This window comes from Lacerta agilis, chromosome 1, assembly GCF_009819535.1.
Source record: "Lacerta agilis isolate rLacAgi1 chromosome 1, rLacAgi1.pri, whole genome shotgun sequence".
NCBI lineage: Eukaryota > Metazoa > Chordata > Lepidosauria > Squamata > Lacertidae > Lacerta > Lacerta agilis.
Genome location: NC_046312.1, coordinates 57,912,865 through 57,936,157, shown reverse-complemented (window position 1 = coordinate 57,936,157; position 23,293 = coordinate 57,912,865). Strand labels below are relative to the sequence as shown.

General features: G+C 40.5%; 1 protein-coding gene across 12 annotated transcripts in view; it reads right to left on the bottom strand.

Moving 5' to 3' along the window:
• The window catches only part of NAV2 (neuron navigator 2), a 537,457-nt gene that overhangs the window by 75,577 nt on the left and 438,587 nt on the right, over nucleotides 1-23,293 (bottom strand). For all 12 annotated transcript variants that reach the window (XM_033150800.1, XM_033150735.1, XM_033150751.1 and 9 more), the window contains one exon: nucleotides 14,565-14,687. In XM_033150800.1, coding sequence (XP_033006691.1) covers nucleotides 14,565-14,687 — 123 coding nt within the window. The remainder of the gene's footprint in view (nucleotides 1-14,564; nucleotides 14,688-23,293) is intronic.

Sequence of the window (23,293 nt, the reverse complement as noted above, 5' to 3'; positions counted from 1 at the left end):
CCACCATTTCATCCTCAGAACAACTAAATAAAGGTTAGGTTGAGAGAGAGTTATGCCCTCTCTTTCCAAATTACCGGTATGTCTTTTATTGTAATTTGTTCCACCTAAAATGGATTTTTCCATCTAACTTTGATTTTAACCTAAATTCGGTTTCTATAGCATTACACAATGTAAACTGTGATGGATAACCTTCCAGATTAATTTCCTTGGTTAAGGAAGAAAATTCCATTCTTTTAGGTTAATGCAACAGACCAGAATATTACTTTGCTTTCTTATCCTACAATACCCCTTGTCTTTTGCAGCTGTTAATATTTGACTAGGTCCTCTGGACTACAAAAAGGGCTATCAAAACAACTCAATTCTCTCCCCCTCCCTACTGCCCTAGTTTCAATAGTAGAAAAGTATGAGGAACTATGATTAATATGGTATAGAATAGTATTTAAATAAACAATCCACCTGAATCTGAGTAATCAATTGTGATTGTTAGTGTTTGGGATTCAGTCTGGTTAATTAAAGCTCTGAATTACAAAAGAAATTGGCTAGAGAACAGTCCTAAAGCATTTCTGAGCCTAACACTATTCAACAAGATGTGTTGGAGCCAATGGGTTCTTCTATCCAGGGCTTTCTTTTAGAATTGGACAGTCCTCTTTTTTAGAATTGGACAGTCCTCAGTGCATCCAATCACAATAGGAAAAGGCCTTGTGGCTACAATTACAGGATCAATTCCTGATATCTCCAGATTAGGCTAAGACAGACTCTTGTCTGAAACCCAACTGCCAGTCAATGCAGACAGTACTGAGCTAGATGGGCCAATGGTCTGACTCAGTATAAGGCAGCTTTCTTTTCTTATACGTGTACATGTGCATCACAGAAGGAAATAATGGCAGATCTAATAGGGGTTTAAATATTCAAGTCATGATGCATGAAGTATCAGTGCACCATTTATTACTGAATCTGACAAAGGTCCTGCTTGGACATGACATGATTCCTGGTTTCTTTTCTGTCTCTCCAAGGTGTTTTTTTACTGATTTATATCCCTTCATGGGCTCAAATAATAAATTATGAAAAGGTAAAGATAAAGGACCCCTGGATGGCTAAGTCCAGTCAAAGGCAACTATGGGGTTGCGGCGCTCATCTCGCTTTCAAGCCGAGGGAGTCAACGTTTGTCGACAGACAGCTTTCCATGTCATGTGGCCAGCATGACTAAACTGCTTCTGGTTCAATGGAACACTGAGACAGAAACCAGAGTGCATGGAAACACTGTTTACCTTCCTGCCACAGTGGCACCTATTTATCGACTAGCACTGGCATGCTTTCGAACTGCTAGGTTGGCAGGAGCTGGGACACAGCAACGGGAGCTCACCCTGTCACAGGGGTTCGAACTGCCAACCTTCTGATCAGCAAGCACAAGAGGCTCAGTGGTTTAGACCACAGCACCAAGGAGATTGTGGAGTTAGGCTGCATAATAGCCCTGCCCGCCGCTGCCAATGTTTGTGCAGTCCATTGCCCCCACGGGTGATGTGCATACATGTAGGGTTCATTCAAATGGCTGCCAAATGACCACCTGATGGGAGTTCTAGACAGCGCATATTGTGATGACACGAAATCATGTGAGCATGATCCTGCAACTCCTCACACTTTCTTGTCACGCATGATATTTAACAATGGAATCGTTTTCTATTCACATATAAATCTCAGGCAGGAATTTTTGTTCACGCAAGGTGGGTGATTACAAACTATCTTGGGAGCTTGTATATTCTTCCCCTTTTAAGTCTTTCCATGCAACAGGTTTCATACCTACAATGTACTAGTTGACCCTCAGGGTTCCTTCCAACTCTGCAATTCTATGATTCTATGCAGTGGAACTTCAATACTGTACATATGTTACTTAAGACTTTGGATAAGTTCATTTCCTCTGTCTTGCAAAATTCCATCATGCCCATACATGAGCTTGATGTTTTCCTCTCATTCTCAGTGAAAGAATAACTTATCAGAAACCTGACAAGCATTATTTCTTCCCAACGGTAGTTGTCTCACAAGTGAACACATTTGAAAATGGAACCCCTTTTCAGACTGTCATTGTTGGAGCTTTAGCTCATAACACTAAAACTCGGGGACATCCAATGAATCTGAACGTTAGAAGATTCAGGACAGACAAAAGAAAGTACTTCTTCACACAGAGCATAGTTAAAACTATGGAATTCACTTCCTCAAGAGGTAGTGATGCTCACCAACTTGGATGGCTTTAAGAGGATTAAACAAATTCATGAAGGCTTTCTTATTCCTCCATTGTTGGAGGCAGCATGCCCCTGGATGCCAGCTACTAAGACTCACTAGTGGGGAGAGTGCTGTTGCATGCAGGTCCTGCTCATGCGCTTCCCATACATTGTCCACTGTGAGAACAGGAAGCAGGACTAGACAGGCCAGTACTGATCCAGTACGCTATTTGTATTTTTTTTATTAATGAATACAGTATAACAATTCCATGCCTGTCCCCATCTAGATGACATACATCCTTATAATGAAGCATTAAGAGATTCCTAAGCTTCCTAAGCTAAGTACAGCTTTGAAAATTCCACAAGAATTCAAGCCGCTGAATTGAAATATGCCCTAAATGAAATCTATTCAGCCTTACACGACCACTTACACATTAACGAACTGTTACAGAGAACTATTGTGTAATAAAATATCTGGTCAAGCCCTTTCTGTTATTTGAGAATATTAACAGTCTTACAAGGCAAGGTATGACTAAGCGTATCAGCTTCAATGAGTTTTATTGGAAAGAAACCACATCCCACAAAAAAATGCAAGGATCAAATGGCTCAAATTTTCACTTCACAGTCAGTAAGCTCTTTATTGATAGCTTTACACTGAGAATTAATGCCTCCTCTCAATTCTTGAGAAGCCCTCTTTTGGCGCCTATGTTTGCTGTACATATAACTGGGGGAATGCTACCTAATGGTAAATTATGCAAAAGCTACCAATAAGGCTTTCATTTTTCCAAATTATCCCATATTCTATGTAACACATAAACATTTTCTGAGATTGTCAGCCTTCTAGAACTTTTAAGTGTGCAAAGTACGGTATCACTTGACTCACTACCGTCAAATTCCTACTGGTTCTATTTTTCTATTCCTATTTTTGTGCTACTGTATTTGCCTTTCTGCAAGTGACTTCAGCACTCTTCAGGTATTATGTTAAGGTGTTTAGTAAATATATGAGGGGGTGGGGAAAGCAGGGACAAGTGTGCTAACTCTATCTTTCATAGTAATAGGTTCACTGAAGTGGAGAGCCTCATGAACTTCTGGCAGCTCCCTGTACATTTTAGAACTCTGTTTATAAACTTACTGGTACATGGAATCTCCAGGAGTATAGGAATATAGCCCTCCACCTCAGATGGCTGCCCTCTTACAAATATGGCAAGCAGAGCTAGAGATCTCATCCCTGGTGCCTTCTTGTGTATTTACTGAAATGAAGAGGGCTTACCGCTAAGTAAGATTTTAGCTGGTACACTGGTATTAGAAAATTAATAGAATAGATTCAGAAGCTTGTCAGGGACCTAACTGTGTATTCTGGATGTGCAATGACAGTTGCCTTCCAGTCTCAATGCAATACACCATCTATGTAACAAAGCTCTGTATGTAAAATTTATTGCACTCAAGCACATTGATGACTTCTGAGGTGCAAAGTAACTTAATCAAGGCCGATTTACTGAGTGGTAATGCACTGAGTGGTAATGCAGATATAGAGTTGCTTCAGGAGATGACAAACTTTACCATGAGTGCTCCCTAGCAATAGAAAGAGTGCATCTCTGTCACTATTATCAGACTGACAGCTCTAGTTCGATATGGAGAAAAGGGTTCAACAAATAAAGTTATTAAGGTAGTCATTTTTTCTTTACTGAAGAGTGCATGGTTATAGGTAGCAGAAACACTGTAAGAAGAAAAGCTACTAGTTTGTTGGTAACATGAACTATAATTATTTGTATTGGCCCAACTAATACCTTTGGCTTCATGTATTTAACCTTTCTGCTTATTCACATTTTTTATTTTTTATTTACAATATCACTTCACCAGCATCTGATCAGAGATCTAGATTTGTTAACATGATTCATGTAATGTCATCTGACAATGATCTGCAAAACTATTTTCTTTTAGCTGCCTATAAAGTAAATGTCTCCATTATGTACCTTATAAACGGAGTTAAATATTTACTTTGGATCGCCGTAAGACAAACGTCCGTCTGTAAGAAACTCTTCCTCTTACCCCTCATTAAAATTGTTCACTCAAGCTTTTAATGAGTGTCACCAACTTAGTCATTGGAAGCAAGATACTATCTGGGAATGAAAACTCCAGTAAATATTTAAGCAGACAAGGTTACATAGAAATAAATCAAGTTCTAAAAATGACTATTAGCTCCATCTTCTAAGGTAGTATACCTTGGAATACCAGATACTGTAGAAGAACCACCATGAACATAACTTTGTGTGTTATATTCTGGAGACATCTCAAATGCTAGATAGCTATTTGATATAGTAATGATTCAGTAAGGCAACTCTGAGGTTCAGTGGGAGATTATATATTTTTAGTGTGAAAATGGCAGTTTCTACTGCACGACTGCACCTTCCTTTGTACTGAATAAAGTAGTTGTAATAAGGCCTCTACAACAGGAAGTCCAGCTATGCCAACTCTTTTGATTGCCTGCTATGAGCAGGCCATGATTCTTCACACAAGTGAGGAAGTTGCACTGCTTCTACAAAAGCCTAACAACCCTGCTATTGGCAGTATTATGATAAATAACCAGGGCAAAGAGGAGATTATTACAGACTCCATATTAGCAGCTATCTGCTTAAGTGAAAATCACAGGCAGGCCAGTCTCGTGTAATCTTTAGAAATCTTTAGAATCTTTAGAAATATCACATTATACATACATGACACTGTACCTATGTTAGAGGAATTCTGGTATCATTCAAATTTGTGGTTCTGCTCTGTAATAGACCCAGGATTATTCCAGAAAGGTTCCTACCTTTCCTGTGCTCCTAGGCCTGCCATTTCCTGTAATGAATTGTGTTTCCAACACTGCTCCCTCTACAGGATTAAAGGGAGGTACAGTGGTACCCCGTGACTGATGACTGGCTGACTATAGCTACAAAAGCTGAGGCTGCTGAACAGACTCTTGGGCTGGAGTATTGTTTAGGACTTTTTGTTTGGGGTTGTTGCTGCTGTTATTGATACTAATCTTTATTTTAGATCTTGCTATGATTTATGTGGAAATTGTTTCATTTGGTTGTACATTTTTTAAAGTTTTATTTATTGTTTATGACTACTTTTGTTGTGTTGTAATTTTGTATTTTTTTCATGTTGCAAGTGGGCTTGAGCATTGGTGAACTATGGACATAAAATGATGTATGCATGAACAGTTAAACTAAGAAAATAAAAGGTAGGCAACAGTGTGAAGTGACAACACATTGAGCTGAACGCCCCACCTGATCCATTAGAGATTTTTAAAGTGTTGACCGAAATAATTTAAAGCTTAAATCTTTACTCAGATATACTCAAGTGCTCACTTGTCACCATTTCAAGCTATTCATTGACTGTCCACATCCTGATATACATCAGTGCAACCTTCAGCAATGTGATAATTTCCAGAAGGTCAGTAGGTCTTAGTTCCCAAAGCACGTACATCAGTCACATGAGAAGTGATATCCCTTTCGAAAACATCACCATACTTGCTTTTCTTGCAGTTTCTATCAGTGGATCCGAGAACTCAGCACATCACCCGCCGAGGTCAACAATGATGCATATTGTCAAAACAACATGAAAAACTGACGTAGGGACAGTCCTTGGGGTAAGACTGTACAGATTAGTCCAATACATGTTTATTTGTAAGTCCCACTGGTGCTACATAATAATTCTCACTATATCTACTGCATCTTAACTTCCAGCCAGTTGTAGTTATGCAGCCTTAGCTTCTCACTGTTACTCAAGAGAGCACAATTCACTGACAACTAATTATATTGCATGCCTTCATCCACAAAAGTAAGAGTTCATAAGGGTTGAAAATTAGGCACACCCTTCCCCAGTGATTTATCATATATTTGCTTGAATGCTCAAAAGTGCACTGGCTTGTTGTTTGATTGCCTTTACATTTGACCTTATTGCCTCACAAGATACCCAAGTAAGGCTCCAAATGTATGAAAACTGTGTTTGCACTTTGGAAGCTGAACAGATAACCTCAACAACGGGGAAATCCCAAGATCAGAGGTTACTGAAGCAGCTGTCTGGAGACTTTTGTTGATGTTGTTGCCATTAGATGTGAAAAGCCAAATAACAGTTTCTGCTCTGTGTCAAAAAAACCAAAACATTTTGCATCCTTCAGCTTGTCTTGCAAAGCACAAAGGACCTGCCTACTCTACTTAATTTTGGATAGCAAACCTACTTTGCCCACTTGCTCTGCTGAGTTAGAAAAGCCACTATATGTTAATATTTGCAGTGATCTGGTAATGCATAGTGCTGTCCTTGAAAATGACTCATAGGCTTTAATTAGTGTAGAATGCGACTCCCAGAATTTTTTAATGGGGCAGTCAGATGGAATCATAGTGCTTTTTTCCTGTTTTCAAGTAGGATACATAGAACAGGATGGCCGTAGTTGGATGGAAGGCAAATATAGCTGTACTAGAAATGTCTTTGTAACAGCCTAATTTCAATGCTCCTTACAAAAAAAGGTAGTATTGGAATATTGTGCCTTTGCAAATGTGCATACCGTAAATTTCAACTCAAATTTTTGACACAAAGGTTAAGGCTTTTGACAAGGCTGCACTTAATTAAACCTTTATGCTCAACAGAATAGTGCTATCCATTCCACCTTGTTGGGCTCTAAAGGAGGGAACACGGGTCCAAAATTTTGGCATCTAATCCAAACATTGTGGTTGTCAGGATCCTAGCCCTTCACCAGTTTAGAACCAGAAAAGGTTGGCGGGGAGTTTGGAGCACCCCTGCATCCAAACAGCTCTTCCTCCAAATCTTGAAGTTGAAGGGGGTCAGGGAATCACTGTCCAGTTATGAGGATGATCCCTGGCCCCTTCTGTAGTTCTGGGTTTGGGAGGGATGCTGGGATTCATCATGCTCATCAAAGGGTAACTCTGGGGTGGGCATACTGAGTTAAGGCATACCAAAAATATCACCTATAAAATGAAGGCCTTTTCTATTATTATTGCTAGTTATTGTAACCAGACAATCAACTTTCTAGAATGCAAGAGTTCAAAAGAACTCTTGATGGGAATTCCCTTTGTTCTTCTTTTTTGCATCTGATTTGCAAGATAAAAGTTGTCTTTCTAAGGCAGAGGGTGATTATCTCTCCATGCACTCAAGTATAACTTTACTTTGAGAACAGGGTTGTTTTGAGCCAGCTGATAAAAACCAAACCAGACAGCTACATGAGGAGTGGGGTTTTCTGGGTTGAAGGTTTAAGTGGTCCTTTGATTTCTCTGTTACAGCAGCTATAAATATTCATATACAGTATTACAGTTTAGGTGGCTAAACTGGGATACGTGATCACTTCCAAGAGCCAGGGTGTCAACAAATACCCAGAGATGAAAGCCAGAGAAGAGTAATGCTGCTGCTCTGTAGTCTGTAGTAGCAAAAATACATAGGCTATTCTGCCTTGCCATCTCATAATGCAGCAGCTGAAACAGGCTATGATCTACGGTAAAACAACTTTAGTTTTACCTGCCTGGCTTTTGTGTTCTTATGAGCTCAGACGTAATCCAATATCCTTCAGTCTTGTTGAATTCAGTGAGATAAACACACTACTAAAAGTATATATCCCAACATGTTCTGGCTTAACTTTGTGGCTGCTTATTTGATGTGTTCAGTATACTTGTTTCAGTAATGAATCAGTGATGGGGCACCTATGTCCTTCCAGGTATTGTTGGAGTTCAGTTCCCATCAGCCCCAGCCATCCTGGTCAGGGATGATGGGTGTTTTGGTACAACACTATCTGGAGGGCCACAGGTTCCCCATTTCTGATTTATATCCTGTATTCCTTCATCATGAAACTCAAGGCAGCATAAGTAATGTTCCCTGGCAGTCTCCCATCCAGGCACTGATCACACTATGACCCACTTAGCTTTAGCAAGAGACTGCATCACTTTCCCTAAGATCATGCACCTGAACGAAAATATTCTTTGTTACATTTGATAATGCCCTTCACCAAAACAGCTCAGGTCAATGGACATGGTCCTCCTCTGGTCTCATTTTACCATCACAACATCCCTGTGAAGTAGGTTAGGCTGAAAGAACGATGGAATAGCTGGCTCATACAGAGCGGAGAGTTGAATTCGTGTCTTATTTGGTCCTAATTTGGCACTCAAACCACAGTGGCTTCTTTTGTGAATTGAAAGCCAGGAAAGTGCTATTTGCAGTGGAGAAGCTGTAAACAAGAAGGGAACACTCTTGCTTCTGCACCTTCCCCCTAGCTCAGATCTAGACTTGTGTTACTTTTAAAGGACCCACAAGTCTTTTATGAGGGTGTCTGGGATATAACAAAAGTATACCTCTCTTTTATCAAAGATTGGGCATAATGCCCTAGAGGGAATAATAAATAATAGCCCTATTAGTTACATATCATGTTTTTCTGCAAGATATATCCACTAGTCCCATCAACTGTTTGACATGTTTGTACTTTGCAGGAAACAATGCTTGATTTCTTTAGGTGCACTTACAAGATATCACACATTTGTCAGCTACAAGAAATACTACTTTTCACAAGAACATTCAGAAACATGTGTTAAGAGATGGTGGATTAAAATATGGGGGCATGAATGAGAGTTGTGTAAGTGGACCCTACATGCCACACATATATTTAGAGTTAAAGATATACTACTAAAATAAATTTTCCCACACATTGACTTTGAAAGCAGCTGCCCATGTATCCTCTAAGCTTATAAAAGCCTGGACAACTTTAAAGGTTAAATTAAATTATAGCCCAGCAGTTAGCATAATGAATTATAAACACTCCCTGTCATGATATAGGCCTATAATTGCCATGGTTTCTCAGGTCTGGCCAGTTTCCATTTTACAAAAAAGTGGAAACTCTACTGTAGAAGTTAACAATGCTAGCAAAGCAGTTAGTCTGACTAGTTTGAACTCAGTATGTTCCATTCCTTTGTCTGAATCCTGTTGTCACCTACAGGGATTCAGGTTGTGGATTGTCTGTCTGCCTGGCCTCATGTTGTTGCAATGTAAATACTAATTAAAGCTGTTGCTGTGCAGAACTCATTTGCCCTGCTCTAGTGCATGATGTCCTGCATGCCTTCCTCTTTCTAACTGGCTACAGGCCTTTCCTCCTTCCTATTTCAACTGTACATTTCAGAAGAGTATTTATTTTATCAAAATTTTGGACAGCCTTTCCCCCCACTTATGCACGATCAATTTGTGTTTGACCATATATATGCGTGGGGCTGGGTTCTTATTGAAGAAGGTTTATCAACAACAATGCAGCTATAAAAAAAAACCCAAAAAGATAAAAGGCCTTTTAAAATAAGCATGTTTTACTAGCCTCCTAAAAGAAGAAAGAGATGAAGCCTGGAGATCCTCAGTGGGCAGAAAATTCCATCAGAAGAAGACAGAAGAATAAGGAAGAAAACAGCGAAGATTCGGAATTTCTTCCTATCCTGACAACCTTTCCCTGTTAAAGGGTGGCACCTGGGAGATGTGCATATCTATCTGGCAGCTGGTATTTTTCCAACCGTCTTGCGCATTCTCTTTTTGTAATGAACACAGGCCTTACCATCTAGATTTGGAAAACAGACTTTAATTCCTAGAACTCTGTACCTACACCTATGTCTCAGGGGTGATGTATCCCGTTTTGCAACTTGAGGCAAAAAGGGGAAGTGCTGCCCTGCTCCACAGCCTCTGGCGACCAACACTGGTTTCTGGCCAAATATCACCAATTTCCAGTGAGATTTTGCTGGATATTGGTGCTGCTGTTGCTGCTATTTCTCTAGTAGTGATGGGGTGGGTTGCTGTCGCCTAAGGCAGTGGCTTCTCTCTATCTCTTGGGAGGGCCAGACCTGGTATCTCTAGTCTCTTTTACCATTCTGTGACAAAAAAAGGAGAGAAGTCTTTGGCTTGCACAGATGTTGAAATTAATTACGGTAATAATTCCCACAACCAGGTGGGTAAACCCAACACAGTAAATATAGAAAAGCTGAAACTATTTTTGTCTGTTTTACATCCTTTTAAAATAAACAAAACAAATCTAAATTAAAGGGGGCTTTCAGATGCTATTCATTGTGAGTGGCGTGTATGCCTGTGCACACAAAAATACAAATAAACTGGTAAGCTCAGCTGTTATTAAGGTAATCCCCATTAACCTAGCAATCAGGCATTAAATTAATTTTCCACATCCAGATCTGCTGGTCTGCTGCAGGGGGATATGTATCTTGTAAGGGCCATGTTTGATGCTAATACAGTTAATATGGAGAAATCTTCATTCTATCTACAACTAATGAGATAGCACAAGCAAGCTGAGCAGCTGGAAACGAAAGAGCTCCACTGGGGATATCTTAACAACAAGCCATTTTACTGTGACATTCAAGTCCAGTGTTGGATTGGCTCAGTCTTGGGACATTCAGCTTTGTACAGTTTCAAAGGGATATAAATCCAGTCTCTAGAATATTCTTTCATGAATCATGTTTAAGAGCAACTTAATAATGTTTTAATTATAGTTAGGGCTGAGTGGAAATGCCTCTCCAACAAATTTGCCACCCCTGTTCACAAATTATGTGAACTGGAATGGCAATTTTGGTAGTTTTCGGGGTTGGGATTAAGTATTACAAATTATTTTTCAGGGGATGCTGCTTCCTTTCCCCTCCCCTCATCTATTTAACAGTAATGCTGAATATGCTGTCTCCTGTTACCCCCCTGTAATGAATCAGATCTAAGTTAGGGGCTGTTCAGAGACCCACGGTGTTTTAGGAGTTAATGGGCTCCCCAGTTTGAGTGGCAGATACCCCTTGGGAGGCGGGACATTCCGCTCTTTAAAAAGGAGGGAGCAGCCATTAGTGTGAGGAGAGTGGTGACTGGAAGAAGGAGGGTGTGGGGCCAGGTTAGGTTTAGGTTAGGTTAGGATTGTTGAAGATGTGTATATGTTGCTGAAAGGAAGAATTTACACTGTTAAGAAACTAAGCTTATGAACCATTACTGAAACCGTTATGTTCTGTAAGAAATAAAGATCTCTTGTTGTTGAGCTAAGAAAATATCATCGTTCTTTTGGTCCAGCGAGTTATATAGGCTCTTGAGGAGGGGAACTCAGGGAAAGGACAACACTAACCTGAAAGGCGATAGTTTGTGTCTTGGAGTTCCCTCAGGAGGGGCTAGCGGGCAGAAACCCTGGTATTGCCACAGAGTTGCTAAGAGGGCTTAGCCAACTGATATAGTGAGGGGATCTAATAAAGAGAGACCCCGAACTGTAGGCAAAGGAGAGGTTAACCCCTGAAGCCCAGAGCAGAGGATATAACCGGCCACGGCCGCTGGACAGGAAAACTCCCGTTACTAAGAAATCCCCAGATTATTAATCAAAGGGAAGGGCAATAACAGACGGACCTCAGAGGGACAGGTGGGGTGCATTGGAATTTGACCCAGAACACCTGATTAAAAATTCACTTAGTAACAAGGGGAGAGTCTGAAGTGGAGGTTCGTCGCACCCTCTCCACCCTTTACGTTTGAAAGTCTAGCAAAAGTGCCACTTGCCACTACTGTGATGTGGCCAGTTGCCACCATTTCTCTCTCAAATGCCTTACTGAATAAGCCAGCATAACACCACTAGCATCATTAGAGGGGTTGAGATGGGGAGAATATGGTGGCAGACAGAGTAAAGTGTGCTTTTTCTACGCTTTAAAAATCTGTTTACATCACAAGTGAAAATCAATCCGGACACAAAAGTTGTTGAGCCAAAATCTACACTTCTGACATGGGTTGCCATATGTCCTGATTTTCTCAGACATTTAAGCTGTTTCCACCCAGGCACTTTTTCCGATGGCCAAATCCCGGCTATGTCCAGGAAATTCCAGACGTATGGCAAACCTATCATAGGTTGACTTTGGGTATTGGGAGGGATAGAGCTGACTTTGAATAATAAGCAAGTTATCTCTTGGTGTGGCTTGGGGAAATAGTTTTATTTTTGGTCTCCATGTCTTATGGACTGGCATGAGCTCAGAAAAATACGTTCCCACAGTTTGACTGAAGACTCTGGGGCACGGTGAGAACCTGCATGGCCTTCTTCACTTGGTTCAGCCATATGGCTTTGTTTTCAGTCAAACATCCCTACACTGCACCATTTACAGTGGTACCTCAGGTTACAGACGCTTCAGGTTACACACTCCGCTAACCCAGAAATAACGCTTCAGGTTAAGAACTTTGATTCAGGATAAGAACAGAAATCGTGCTTTGGCGGCGCAGCAGCAGTGGGAGGCCCCATTAGCTAAAGTGGTGCTTCAGGTTAAGAACAGTTTCAGGTTAAGAACGGACTTCCAGAACGAATTAAGTTCTTAACCCGAGGTACCACTATATTTATTTATTGCATTCTGAGGTCATACGGTGCAGGGGAAACAGGGTAGATAAAATCTCACCTCTGCCACAAACTCACCAGGTGGTCTTCAACAAGCTACTGTCTCTCAGTCTCCATCTGCACTAAGTGAATAATAATGCTTACCTACTTACAGAATTGTTGAAAGTACAAAGGCCATATGTGTACAATCACTTGAGCATTATAATGTATTATATATGAATGCTTTAAAAATTACATTTATTAGCAATGTCATCTGGGTGATGGAAATTAATGGGTAGGATAACTTCCATGGCTCTCCTCCCTTCCTCCAGTTTTCACACTCTTATATCCTTTATATAAGGAAGAAAAAGCCAATGTAACCTTGATTCACGATTTTTACCCAGCATTGTGGAGTGCACATAGTTCCACTCCACAATATATATCTTTACCTGTGGCCATTGCTCCTCAGGATCCAGCAGCCACTGCCAGGTGAAGATGTCCCCAGTGCTGTCAAGTATCCCGTTTTCCCCGGGATTCTCCCTTATTTCAAGTAGTTTCCCGCTGCTCTCCCTTATTTTTTATTTCCCTTAAATTTCCCGTTTTTAATAGAAGCAGCTCCTCCCCTGCTGGCCAGGGACTGGGTGGGAAGATCTCGCCTACTTGGAGAGAAAAGTCTCAGCCCTCAAAGCAAGTGGTAGCCGTTTCCCGTGCTTACAGGGGGGTGTATTGCCACCGAGCCCCTCAGCCGGCCAATAGGGTTAGCTGGCGGGCGGAGCCTGGCTGCCTTTGAGCAGCTGCTGCTTCCTGTCCTGTTTTGATGGGATCAGACAAGAATACGATGGAGCTCCATCGCGTGGAGCACATGGCTGCCCTCCTCTTTGCTCCGCTCTGAGCCCGAGCCCGCTTGGAGTTTACATTGCTGCTCTGCCCACTTTTGCTTCTGGCTCCGCCCACCACTGACATGTGACTGTCCCCGGGATAGGTGGGACTGCTGATCCCTTATTTTCAAATCTGAAACTTGACAGCTATGGATGTCCCACATCCTCAAACAAGTCTCTCTCCCCCCCCCCCCGCTGTCTTATATGATTGGAACTACCTCCCAGAACACCTGTGTGCCTGTCTTGCCACCTTCATATCCTTCTTCTAAACCACTGTTTTCCAAAAAGTCTTTAGCACAACCCCTAGGTCCCATGCCATGGCTAGTAAATCTGTTGCCAAGCCTTCTCTGTTATTTTCCCTAATTTCAGGTAGTAAATTCCTTCCGTCAGGAACCTATCAACTTGTGAAGTGATCCACAAACTGATGGCAATATAATAATTATGATTTTAATACTAGCTTGGCTTCTGCTGGCAAGTGTTTCTTGAGCAATGTTCTCCAGTTCTCCCCTCCTCCTTCAACCCTTTGTTCCGCTGCTGCCCCCCGCCCAAGTGTTGGAAGTTTCCCTGAACCAGTATGGTTGGTGGTACAAGGAGCTATGGGTGGAATTGGGAGGGGGGACTGTCTCCCACACTTCTGCCAACAGTATACTCTGTTGGAATATGAATGAAAGTTGTCCTTCCATTTGCAGATGCCCAGTTAGGATTCAAACCAGCCATATCTGTTCTAAACCCTAATCCAAATATTAACAAGTAAATCTAATGGCAGCATGGTACCAGTATTTCCATCAGAGTTGCTGCTGCAGATGGTGCCATAAGTATCCACACAAACGTTTCCGGGGCACAAGAAATTACATTTTGAGCTTCAGTTTTATTCTATTACCAATTGACCATCGAAATAACTGTTCAGATGTGCTGTCATAGAAAATGTGCCTAATTTCCACTCCACTTAAATATCTTAACTCAAGTATCCTCAGAAGATCCCACTCAAAATCACAACGGCCAAATTCCACTTCCTTGCAATATATTCACAGGCTATTCAAAAGGCACTAGTTCTCTTTTGTGTTTGCGGTGGAACACAGTTCATAAGAGTGTAAAAATACAGAATGTAAAAATAAAGAATGGCAGGTGCAGGCCTACCTGTCTGCATCGCCCAGGCCCAGCGAGGTATTGCGTTGCAGAGTTTCCCGTACAGCAGCCATCCCATCCGGAAGTCTGTTTAGCCTTCGAGTGTAAAGGCCCAATCCACCATCTGTCATGTACCTTTGAAAACACCAGAAATACATTTGTGTTGCAGGTTTACAAGATCAGTCAATCTAGCTAGCTATTCATTTTTATATTATCCTTCACCAAAAAAGTCAAAGGATAGCAATATGATTAAAAAAATGCATAACACATCATATAATCACTAAATTAAACACCAAGAGATGTAAAGTTGGATCACATTTACCATGATTTCTGTTAAAAGTCAGTTTTAGGGGAAATGTGGCATGTTAGAAGCATGGCAAAGATCTTGCTACCTTGATGTACTGTTGTATCAAATGCCAATGCTTCTTAATTATTTTACCAATGGAATATGAGAGTGGAGTGTAATCGAGGGCACATGTACTGAGCTCTGCAGGTGAGGGCCTCTTGCAAATACCATCTTAGCAGGAGGTTCATTCTGCACAATATAGGACCCAACCATTTAGTATTTTAACATCTACCCTTCAGAATTCCCTTCTTTTGAATATCTCTGCTGTCTTTTTGGTGCCTACTGTAGACTTTCCCATATCGTTCTCAGTTTGCATGTATACGGGAATTGCTTTTAAGTTGTTTTTATTGTTTTGACACTTCTTGTTTGCTGCCCTGGGCTCCTTTGGAAGGAGGGGTAGGATATCGATGTTATTAATTGATTGAGTAATAATGTCTCCCAACTAGGAATGGACTGGTAATATTGAGAGGTTATGTTCATAAGTAAATGGGTAAGAAAACTTATTTTTCAGGCAGGATTATCCTTCCAGTATCTTCATGTAATTGAGGATACAGGGTAAAAAGGAAATTCTTCCAGTGGTAGCAGGGGCTGGCAATATCAGCAACAGACCTCTCATTCCCACTGGGTAAGTGTCATACAGCTTGCTTAACATTTTGGAATTGAGAGGCTCTTGCTTGAAAATGTTGGAACCACTACTGCATATATTTTCTGTCATTAAAACACCCACTTCTATGTCTGCAGTATGCAACCACACTCACACATGAACTCTTCAGTCTATTGGCTGGCTATAGCATCACTATGTTCATTTCATGGAGTTTAACAGAGTGTAAATTTGTCACACTTAACAACTTAAAACAAGTTATGAATGTAGTTTATCTCTTAGGAAAAAACACTGACATTGAAATAAAAGGAGCATCTCTGACAAACAACATAAAAAATGCTTTAAAATGATAAAGTAAGTGTTATTACCATCCTTTACCCCTAAAGGATAAATATCTATACCAAACCAGTCCAGCTGAAATTAAAATATATCTATTAAGCGGAATATATTAAAAGTAAAATAAATGCAAATAATTCGTCCAAACACAATACACATGTAAAATATGCTTGGCTATAAGATAGAGATTGATGCATGCCCTGAAGCATTTATACAGTATTGTTGTTGTTTTTTGCAAACAGGAATATGAATGACTAAGCTTATGAACACTGGAGAAAAAACTCTAAATGCATGATATATGTGCACCTCTCCCCTTCTTCTAGATTGTTTCCAAATTGACAATCCAATCCAAATGTACATCAAATAAACAAGAAGAATACAAACAAACTGATAAGCTTTGGTAAACTTTCAATAAAGTCAATAAAATAACATACTTGACTAAACTGTAACCTGAAGAGCTATTTCCTTCCAATGCAGTTCTGGAAACAGTGACCAAATTATCTGAAGAGGCTGAAGGCGTCCTTTAGTTTTGCAAACTTCATTGCCACTCACTGATTTTTCTTCTAGAGACTTATCCTTGCCCGTGAGAAAGAGAAAAAGAAGCCTTTCCCCATCACACGGCCAGTCCAAATGCTGTTAAAGTTGATAATCTTGCAATGACTAACAGAAAACAACCCTTAGTCCACAGAAGCACTAACCCATTTTTTGAAACTCTAGTGTTATACTGTCAACATTAAGAGACAAAACCTGACTGTGCTGCCTAACTCAATTATTAAACTTCTCATGCAACAGGAAGGCAAGAAAAAAAGTGCAATGGATGTAAGTTAGCTTTGTGAGTCTCTACTGGGTTCAAGAACAATAGACAATTGCCCCTCTGGGGTTTCACAAAGAGGTTGCTAAGCTAGTTAAACTAGGGACAGGGCTATTCTCAGCTCTGCTTTGTCCGTGGGGACAAGACACAATACTCTCTTCTCAACTGCATAAACAAGGAGTCCAGTTTCAATGGCACTAACAGAAGTTAGCTTGCCACTAGTCCTCCATTCATTTATTTGTCAGAAGCTTACAAAAATCAACCTTAAAAGTGGAAGAAGAAAACTCAGCAGTTATGTAACAGACAGAGTTAAAAGTGCTAGTATTTAAGGACATTTCATTCAACATGGAGTAAGTGCCACAGAGAACATATACACAAATATAAACAAATACACACATATATTCCACAGTAACTAGCAGGTTTGCCGCCAAGGCAGTATTTAACAGAATACTGCAGCCATCCTAATGGTCTGACCAATGTCTTCTTTCCATGCACATCAAAACACCTTTTTGTTGCGTTCAAACTTAATGTATTTAGATGTATACAGTTTTAAAATCTCTCAGGTGCACATACAAAATGTGTACTAGACAAGTCAACCAAATTTGAGAATGGTGAAACCCTGCTGATTTCAGTGGGGCAGGCAAGCACAAGCTTAAATCTCTCTCCACTGAGATCAATCGGATTTTGGCCAACAATCTATGAGGCTAGACTTTGTCCAATCAGTTGATAAACATTTTAGAAATAAACAAAAGCATGAGTGAACTCAATTTCTGTTATTCCAGCTGCTGCTTACCCCTCCCCTCAACAGAGTTACCAGTAGCTTCTCCTGCCTAATAGGCAGATCCTTTCTTGTTTGTAGATATTTCCATCTTATCCTTCCAGTTCCTATTCACTTACAACCATTTTAAAACACTAATATAACCACAACCCTTTTTCCTGCAACAGCAACGTTTGCTACGGCACTACATTGCATTGGGAAAAAAGCAAAACACTGAATGAACTTTGACTTTCCCACATGTCACAATGACAGGGCATTCCATCCCCACCCCCCACCCCCCTTTGGGTATTTGGTGCCTAATTATCACAACCTTTCTGGACATACATGTTGGAACAGGAAAGGAAACAGAACCTCATGAGCGTAGCTTAAGGAGGTTCAAATCAGTGGAATATCTGCATAAGGGGGGGGGGGCAGAAAGAAACCATCCTTTTAGTTTTCATTATTTTAAATGAAACACTTGTGCCTCTTTTGGCAGACCTACACAGACAGAGCACATGAATAAGAAAAATGGCTTTCCAAATGTATGCATGTTTATGGTCTAATCTTTCTGCTTGTCTGAAAACAGCAGCAGCCACCATTCTTCACTATCAGGACATATTTTGTAGCCAAATATTTGATTGAAAATAACAATGTGAATAGCTATAAATAATGTGCTGTTCTGCTTCCTTCAACAATAACACCCCCCTCACCAAGATACATTGTGTGCATTTGTGTGTAGGTATCTTAGATTTTGCCATTAGCAAAACTATTGGGAAAAGAGCAAATGGGCTTCTCATACCCAATAAAGCAGTGTTTTTCAACCTTTTTTGGGCAAAGGCACACTTGTTTCATGAAAAAAATCACGAGGCACACCACCATTAGAAAATGTTAAAAAATTTAACTCTGTGCCTATATTGACTATATATAAAGTAATTTCCCACGGCACACCAGGCAACATCTCGCGGCACACCAGTGTGCCGCGGAACAGTGGTTGAAAAACACTGCAATAAAGCTCTCCTTAAGGTTGTCATAAATGAAGAAGCTATTGATTTGGGGTTAGGGCCAGTGTGCCATAGGAATTGTAAGTAAGAAGTTCCTCCATTTACTCTGCTGAATAATTGCTCAACAGAAGCACAGTTTTTCAGGGGGAAGTTTACTTAACTTTGGCAGGCACGTTACGACAAAGTCTGTGACCCTCTAGCACAACAGCAAGTTGCAATATGTATTGGAGATATCAACACAGATTCGAATGATTGGTTGTCCAAAATGTATTGCACTGGGATATTTATTGAACTCATCTGTGGAATCCTCATAATATCATGAATACAAACCACAAGTAGATGAAAATAGATTGTGGACATATTTAATGATTGCTACCTGGTAAAAAAATCTCACTCTTCTAGTGCAAAAACACTAATATGGAAACCCAGCCAAATGGGTGGGGTATAAATAAATTATTATTATTATTATTATTATTATTATTATTATTAAAAACATAACATTACCATAACATTGCAAGAAAGAGGTAGTCATTAAGTAGTCTGTGATGCTAAGATGCCTTTGTTTTAGAACTTCTTCCACTAGCACAAGGAGAAGGGGACGACAGAGGACAAGATGGTTGGACAGTGTTCTCGAAGCTACTAACATGAGTTTGACCAAACTGCGGGAGGCAGTGGAAGACAGGAGTGCCTGGCGTGCTCTGGTCCATGGGGTCACGAAGAGTTGGACACAACTAAACAACAACAACAACACTATCAATCAAAAACCACCCTAGAGAACCAGTGTAATATAATGAACAAAATGTGCCAGTTTTTCAGTCAGCCTCAGTAACTGTGTCTTTAACAGCAGCAGCAGCATGCAAGAATAGGTGCCTTCTTTTTAAAAAGTGTAGAAAAAGATTATCACTTGTAGATGGTTACATAGGAAGCTGCAGTTAAAATAATGTCTACAGAGGCCGGGTTCCCACAGTCATGCTAAGCCAATTCACTTTGTTCCTTCCCGGTCATTTTGCTGCTACACTGAGCACAGGGTCATGGCTTAGCTCTTCCAGACAAAGCCCAAACTTGTAAACTCTACAGCACAAATCTTGGGTTAGTAAGACTCTGGAGAGAACTAAACCATGAGCCAGAGTTCAGAGAGTACATTAAGCCAAACCATGGCTTACCTCAGCACAGTATAGCAGCAACAGCAGCAGAGGTGCAAAGTGGCTACAATCTCCTCTTCCCGAGCCCATGTGCTCATTTAGGCTAAGCCATGGTTTTCCTTAGCATAAAGTGCAAATTAGGCCAATGTAGATTGAAATGTTGACAGCTTTAGGATTGGACTGGAGAAGTATGGATTAAAATCCTGCTCAGCTGTCAAGCTCACTGGGTGAATTTAGGCCACTCAACCTAACCTACCTCACAGGGTTCCTCTGAAGATAAAGCATGATGGCTATATTCTACTTCCAGTGTCAGAAGCAATATGTCTCTGCATACCATTAGCTTGCAGATGCAAGTGAGGAAGAGTGCTGCTGTACTAAGATCCTGCTTGCAGGGTTTCCATAGGCATCTGATTGACCACTGTAAGAACAGGGTGATGGGCTAGATGGACCTTTGATCTGATGGCTTTTGGGTTCTTAAAATAACTCAACACACACTGCCTAAACCCATTTGAATAATGGAAAGTGCAAATGACACACTGAGGCATTTTGTTTTATTGCATTTGGGGAGTTAACTCAGAGAAGCCCTTAAACTTTTGTGATTTCTGCGCAAATTATTAAATTTCACCACTTTCTCAAACCATCTAAAGAGTGTAGTTTAGCATAGCCTAAAAATGGCAGATGGGGATGACTGCCATTTCTAGAACCAAACAGAAATTAATTAATTAATTAAGTGTAAACTATCAAAAAAATATCTGATTCATTTCCCTGATTATCTCAGGGTTTTTCTCAATGCCAGTGCTATTCTACAACTAGGAATGGGTCATAAAATTCATTTTCTACAGTCACATTCAGTGTACAACCTTTATTTATCCAACTGTTATTAATAGAGCATTAAAAGGACTTACCGCAAATGGAAATTCAACCTCATACATATATATATGCTTTTCTAGGCAAAAAAAGGGGGGGGGAGAATGCCTTCCCCCTCCTCTGTTCCCAATTTACTGGCATAAACCAACTGCTTCTGAGTTCCCTTGGCAACTTAAACTCTTGAACTTTTCTCTCCTTTTGCCAGCTGCTTGCACCTCAAGCATTTTGTTTGGTACAGCAAAGTCATTCCAAGTCATTGTTTGTTTGTTTGTTTGTTTTAAAAAAAGATGCCCTAAGTAATGCTTTTCACTCCTACTTGCATTCACTGAACGAGATCAGGTACAGTGGGTTTCACTTTAGCAATCTAATTCTTGCCTGCTTTTCAGTTGCCAATTTACAGGAGCACCCGACATTATCTAATGCAGAATCAAACCTGTTGAAAACATTTTACAAAGAGATGACAACAGCTGGAGGAATTGACTAGACCTTCTCTGTTATGGAGCCAACATTCTGGGATGAGCTTTTGGGGGAGTTGTATAAATGATGGCTTACGCTTTCAGATGGGATGGAAGATAGTTTGAGGGAAAGTGCATCAAACAGCAGCAGTTCTCCAAATAACTGCAGGATAGATACAGATTGTGGCTAAGGTCATGTGTACACAGCTTCAGACACCAGCATTGGGAGTGTGCTGGAGCTGGAATAACTGGCAATGTGTACACAGCCTAAGTTTTTATTACCATTTTGTCATCACTTCTCTCCTGTCCCCTCCTCCTCTGGTGGTTTTATGTTTGACTTGTGTTTTAAGTTATTTTCTTCTATTTATAAATATAATTCCTATTAAGGTGAACAAAGAAAGTTGAATGTTTGAGCCCATGTTTACTTTGTTCTAGTCTGCCTGGGTTAAATCCAGTGCTAACATGCTGCTTGAAGAATGGCTTTTGATCCAGCACAGACGTTGGTTAACAAAAAAAAAATTGAGTTGGTTTTCTGTGAATTCACCTTCCCTCTGCAGTGCTACCTTTCATGCTGTTGTGGAGGGTCCTCCAAGCCCAGGACATTTATCTACATGGATTTTTTACTCAGCAAAATTTATATACTGCTCTCTCTCTCTTTTAAAGAAAAGCTAAGCAGCATATATAAAATAATGACACCACAGATAAAATCAGCAAATTTTTAAAAACAAGTATATGTAACTAAATTATATGTCTGAGTAGGATTGCTGAAATAATATTTTTTTCTTCAGCAGACGTCTAACACAGTATAGCAAGGGTGCCCACCACATGAAAAGATACGACTTCTAACAGCTGTGGAATGAACATTATATGGAACTTGTAAAAGTGCAAGTTCCACAGCTTGAAGTGGTCAAGTAGGCAAGTATGGAGCAAGGCAATCCTTCAGACAAACTGGTCCCAAGCTGGTATGGGCTTTAAATACTAATAGGAAAACTCTGAGCCAAAGTTTGGAGGAGGACAGGGGAGTGCACACAAAAGAATAGAAAAGATTCCCCTTTCTCTTATGCCCTTCTTTGATTTTTGGCCTCCTACAGGGTGCCACTGAAATTGGAAAGACCAAAGTCCTGATGGCGCCCACCTGCTGTCATATGTGGTGTCAGGTGAGGTGAGGTACAAACACAGCTAGAAAGGAAAAAACTGGGAGCTTAGAGTGAGCTCCTAATTGTTCCTTTGCAAGCAGGGACGCTTATTTAATATGCTGTGATTTTGCGTGGGTTATCCATTAAATCACAATTGGCTTCCCAACTGGAATGCAGCAGGAGTTGGATTTGGAAGTCCATGTGGTAACTTTAAAGTAAGAACCTATGCTGGCCCACAAGGATCGCTGTGTTGAAGATGGGCGGCAGCACTCAAAAAACGAGAGCGCAAAGCCCCATAATTTCCCTAGAACTACTGGAAACCTGACACATCAGTACAGAATAGTTTTCTTTTTCTTTCTTTTTTTCTTAGCTAAATTTCTGTGCCAAACCATATTTTTATTCCTTTAGTCTGTCAACCCATCAGTCTTAACTGACCACCATCTCCTTTCAACTTGATCTTTCTGGACAAAGAGTAGTATGTGAAGTCTGCCCACAAGCTTTGTCAATGTGAAAACCAAGAAATATATAGCCAGCTGGCTAGGGTCACTTCAAGTTTCAGTCTACAAAACTTGAACTGATGATGAAGTCAGGCAGAGTGTAGTTTGGTCATGAACTTGTCCATGGCTTTGTTGTCACAAGGCCACAGTGTTTAGTCAACCCCAAAGACCTTCTTTGAATACATATCCACTCAACATACTCCAAGTATTAGCTTTTAACTGCATAAGAAATTGTTTTGTAAGCGGCATAGTCTGAAAAATAAGCTTATAGGGAGGGAAGACCTATGAGGAAAACAACTGAGACAAACAGAGGTCACTGAATATTATGACATGGATGTTGAACAGTCCCTTGTCCTGGCAGAGCCCCTACAGAAAAGATCACTGACTCCCAAATCTTCAGGAGGCACCATCACATGCCTAGTACTTGAATGAAGGAATATCTCCTTTGGAGGAACGTTGAGACATTCATGTCCCATTGCTCTTTGAGCTCCGCTTCACAAGCACACCCAGCTGTGTGGGAGCTGTTTCACTGTGACATGATCCCCCACAGATGGAGAAAGTGTGTGAATATTAACAATCATGATGGTGGGGTTTATCCCACCCAGTCAGCATCCTGTTAAGATGGATGGTGACAACTGGCCTGAAAGAACCCATGTCTCTCACATTGCTGGAATAGGAAATGGGATAGTGAGTATGAAACATAACAAAGTATAATGCCACTTTCATTTCATTTGTTTATTAGATTTCTATTGCACCTTTTCTCCAAGGAGGTCAAGGTGGTGGTATACATGC